General features: G+C 35.1%; 1 protein-coding gene across 1 annotated transcript in view; it reads left to right on the top strand.

The window, feature by feature from the left end:
• Positions 1–1,975: 1,975 nt before the first annotated feature.
• The window catches only part of papss2b (3'-phosphoadenosine 5'-phosphosulfate synthase 2b), a 15,489-nt gene continuing 12,464 nt past the window's right edge, over positions 1,976–5,000 (top strand). Inside the window, exons 1-4 of the mRNA XM_056468936.1 lie at positions 1,976–2,154; positions 3,987–4,101; positions 4,327–4,562; positions 4,654–4,792. Coding sequence (XP_056324911.1) covers positions 2,128–2,154; positions 3,987–4,101; positions 4,327–4,562; positions 4,654–4,792 — 517 coding nt within the window. The 5' untranslated portion in view covers positions 1,976–2,127. The remainder of the gene's footprint in view (positions 2,155–3,986; positions 4,102–4,326; positions 4,563–4,653; positions 4,793–5,000) is intronic.

Here is a 5,000-nt window from a genome sequence, read left to right as displayed (position 1 = left end):
TTTTATTTTAATAACTTGTTACCATTTCAAGAGGTCGCCCTTAGCTGATGATTGATTATAAAGCGTGTTTGGCATGCTGTCCTGGGAGAGAGCTCTGAGCTCATGAGATCCTTGAGCCCGGGGCGAGAGGGGAGTTTGAGCTCAGGTAGGTCTCGAGAACTCCCCTGCTTAGTAATAATGATCAATGTAGATTATGAATAACTATGGAGAGAATATGCTGAATTAAACGCTTGTCTATGGTGTGATTTTTTTAATTTTTTTTTATCTGTATGATGTATTCATATCGCATATATATATATATATATATATATATATATATATATATATATATATATATATATATATATATATATATATATATATATACAGTTAAAGTCAGAATTATTAGCCCTGTTTTTAATTTTTTTTTACTTTTTTTATATATTTCCCAAATGATTGGGGGAAAAAATAAACGGGGCTAATAATTCTGACTTAAAGTGTGTGTGTGTGTGTAGCTAAGTAAAAAAATATTTGCAATGTTAAAGTTTCCTAGTATTGTGCAGCCCTAATTTTACAGTCAGGGTTCCCTATTTGGTTTCTATTTTGTGATAGAAGTGATATTGTGACAGGAATGGATTCGTAGCATGTAGAGTGCTAAAACATGAGCAAACTTTTGCTTCAAAAGTTATTTTTGTTTTGCTTCAAATTTGAAACCACTGCAGATTCCAATATATTTGATTAAAAACTCCTCACCAATAACCATTTCTTTTTGTTTCCTTTTATATTTCAGACCATTTATGAATTATAATCACTTATAGTCCATGTAAATGATGTATATGTTAATAAGGTGATGACAGTAAACAGTTTTAAAAGCAATAGACTAATATGTAGTTGTGGTAATAGTCGTCATTTCAAAGCAGAAACTAAATCAGCATACTATCATCTCAAAATCATTGCAAGAATTAGATGCTTTGTTTCCAGTCAGGACTTAGAGAAACTTGTTCAGGCTTTTATCAGCAGCAGAGTGGATTACTGTAATTGACTCCTCACTGGCCTTCCCAAAAAGACAGCCAGACAGTTGCAGCTCATCCAGAATGTTACTGCCAGGATTCTGACCAGAACCAGAAAATCAGAGCACATCACACCTGTCCTCAGGTCTTTACACTGGCTCCCAGTTACATTCAGAATAGATTTTAAAGTATTACTACTTCTCTATAAGTCACTAAATGGCCAAGGACCTCAATACATTACAGATATGCTCACTGAATACAAACCCAACAGATCACTCAGATCTTTAGGATACAAACTACAAATTCCAAGGGTTCGGTCAAAGCAGGGTGAATCGGCCTTTAGCTACTATGCCCCTTGCTGCAGGAATCAGCTTCCAGAAATGATCAGATGTGCTCCAACATTAGGTACATTCAAATCCAGACTGAAAACACATCTGTTTTTGCTGTGTCTTTACTGAATGAGCACTGTGCTACGTCCGATAGATCACACTTATGTCTTTCTTTTGTTTTTCATTCTTTTATTACCCGTTTTAACACATTTAATATGTTTTCATATTAAATGTAAAGCACTTTACTGTGTATGAAATGTGCTATATAAAAAACTTGCCTTGCCTATTCAGGTTTCGCCAAATACTTATGCTGATCAAATAATTTGTAATAAAGTAGTTTTATTAAATGACAATAGTTGAGGTATTTATAAACGTGAACCACTACTTTTTCACGTTTTAAGTGGGTCGGTTTGAGTTGGCTCTGGGTGGGGGTGGTCTCTACCAAACCCCCTTGTGTTATGTAAACAATAAGACACGAGAGTAAAAACTATAATTCAGTAATGTTTTTAAATATTTTTCGAATTCTATGTATCCATAATGCTTCTGGTTTGCTGTACTCGGGAGGTATGTGTACTCTGTATGTGTGCGAGACATCGTAGATAGAGAGGAGAACCAGTGAAGTCAGTGTGCAGTCGTGATTGTGACGTGAGCAGAGCACGCTAGTCCGCGGTGGGAGGATTTCAGGAAGAGCCTTGAGTGCTACGTGTCCAATATATCCTGGCTTTCACTAGCTTCACTTTTTACTGTCTTGGTCCTTTAGGGTCACATTTTTTGAAAGCCTCTTACTGACCTGTTCGCATCGTGCCATCATGTCTGGGATGAAGAAGCAGAGAACGGTACGTGCTGAAGTTTTTCTTTTTCTTTTGTTTTTTTTTCTCTCTCGATGGACTATTTAAAAGTTTCACGGATACTACGAATGTCACCTGAATTTAAATCACAAATGTTGGTTTATCTACTAGAAATTGCTTGAGGTGTGTTATGGTAGATGTTTAATAAAAAACAGTTCATTTCGAAACTTCAGTTCACACAAATGTAGTTTCTCGAGTTATCCGAACTGTGTAACGTTACAGAACTGCTGAATAAACACAGGATGACAGCTACTTCACATGAAACAAGAGTCTGTTTTCGGCTAAACGGGTATTTAAAGTGCTACACTTGTGGTGATGTGGCAGGATGTTATGATTCAGGTTTATCCTTTACATCACTCCACCTTGTTTAGATTTGATAGGATATGTTTTACTTTTGTGTTTTTTTTTTTTTGTTTTGTTTGTTTTCTACAATATAAATAGTCAAATCTCTTAATGCATTTTGTCACATAGTTGCACATAAAGTCAGATTTCACATATAGGAACAATTTGTTCTGAAGGAAATTAACTTATTTTACAAGGGGTTACTTATTTCAAAATGGTATTTTTCATGAAAAAACCTCCCCACTGCATATATATTATCTATTATATTTAGTATATGTATAGAAGAGAACATGAGGAATTGTTGGGCAATATGGGGCATTTACTAGTCAGTAATGTGATTTAAAGGTATTTACAAAGTGCTTTTTTCCCCTTTTTTTGTGTGTTATTTTTCAAAGTTTTATTTACATTCAAGTTTGCAGCGGTTTGCATAAGTCAAGGTTTTAAAACCGCTACAATTTATTTCCAAAATATTTCAAAAGTTTCTCAAAATAATAAAATATGTTATGTTTAAAAGGGGAAAAAAGCAGTTCATCCAGACATTTAAAAAGAAAATATTTTATAGCAGTAATCACAATACCGTCAAACCATGATATTTTTATCCAAGGTTATCATACCGCCAGAATCTTATACCTGCCCATGCCTACAAGTGACACATTTTCCAAACAACTTTTTACAGAACCAAAATGAATGAATAAATATATAAAATAATAACACCTAAAATAATACAGTTTGTTACTCTGTTGCTTATGAAGCCAGATTTCACATATAGGGACACTGTGTTCTAAAGTGAAGTAACAAACTAACAACCTCTAGGGTTACTAGCATCAAACTGGGATTTCTTGTGTATCCAAGGAGCCTGGGTGAAGAGAGAGAGAAAGAGAGAGAGAGAGAGAGAGAGAGATGGCACTGATCCAGCTCTCCATGGGACTGCATGAATGGCCTTTTTTGTTTCTTTATTTCTCTTTCCAAAGTTGCTCCCTCCAAATTCCGATGACCCAGTCAAATAGATGGAAATATAATCCACAGGATTACACTGTTCTTCTATTTCTTCAAAAAAAAAAAAAAAAAAAAAAAGAAGAGGATAGAAGTGCATTTGTTTGCAACACACCCCTTCTAATCATTAGGCAAATTGCCTTTTATGATAAAAATAAATAAATAAAGGGCCAGTTTACTTATAAATGTACATTTTTGTCATCATTTAATCTAAATATGTATGCCTTTTATTCTTTGGAACATAAAAGAAGATATTTTGAGAAATGCTGGTAACCAGATATCTTTGATGTTCAATGACTTCCATTGTATGACGAAAACATTTGTAATGAATGAGGGCGAATGATAACAAGATTTGAATAATAATGAGTTTGTTGGTGGATTATCAAACTCTGTTGGAGTTGTCCCAGAAGAACAGAAGAAGAAACACTGTCAGTCATTATCAGTAAAGGCTGACTATTTATATATTTATTTTTCCTGGTTTGCAGGACCTGCAGAGGGCCACGAATGTTGTGTACCAGGCTCACCATGTGAGTAGAAGCAAACGTGGCCAGGTAGTTGGGACTAGAGGTGGATTTCGTGGCTGTACTGTCTGGCTGACAGGTGAGGTTGTTTTTTGTTGAAGTAAAAAAAAATCTGCCCTCGATTACTCAACCTCAGTGTTCAGAAAGAATGACTTGCATTGTTCTGTGGAAAAGAGCAGGAGCTGCTTGGCAATATATTTATATTTAAATGGATAGATATGGCATCTAATTTTATACGATAAAAGTGAATTCATAGTAATCTAGTTTTCTTTAGTTTAATTATAATTAGTTCTATTTTCTATAGGGCTTTCTGGTGCTGGAAAGACTACAATTGGATTTGCTCTGGAAGAATATCTAGTCTCCCATGCCATTCCTTGCTACTCGCTTGATGGTGACAATATTCGACATGGCTTAAACAAGAATCTGGGCTTTACGTCTACGGACCGAGAAGAGAACATCAGACGAATTGCTGAGGTTGCCAAATTGTTTGCTGATGCTGGACTGGTTTGCATCACTAGTTTCATTTCTCCATTTACCAAGGTATGATATTCAGTGACATGACATTTCCAGAGAATGTCTGAAACATGATGGAATATGAGAGTGATTTATTTTTTTAATGTCCTCACAATAGGATCGAAAAGAAGCCAGGAAGATCCATGAGAGTGCAGGTCTGCCGTTTTTTGAAGTGTTTGTGAACGCTCCACTAGAGGTGTGTGAGAGCAGAGATGTCAAAGGACTTTATAAAAAGGCCCGTGCTGGAGAGATTAAAGGTATGAATCTGTTAAGACTTTGCTCCTAGATTTCCCATATTAATTGATGAATTTGAGACAAAGCAGACAAGTAATGAGACAAAGTAATCCAATGTAATTTTAAGATGCAACAAATTTAAAAAATGTATAGCTATGGGGAATTAGTATTTGCCCACACACTTATTGTGTAGCGTATGTTTACATGACAGTGAAGCACTAAAAATAATTT

Source organism: Danio aesculapii, chromosome 12 (genome assembly GCF_903798145.1).
Source record: "Danio aesculapii chromosome 12, fDanAes4.1, whole genome shotgun sequence".
NCBI lineage: Eukaryota > Metazoa > Chordata > Actinopteri > Cypriniformes > Danionidae > Danio > Danio aesculapii.
This window is presented reverse-complemented; position numbering and strand designations above follow the sequence as displayed.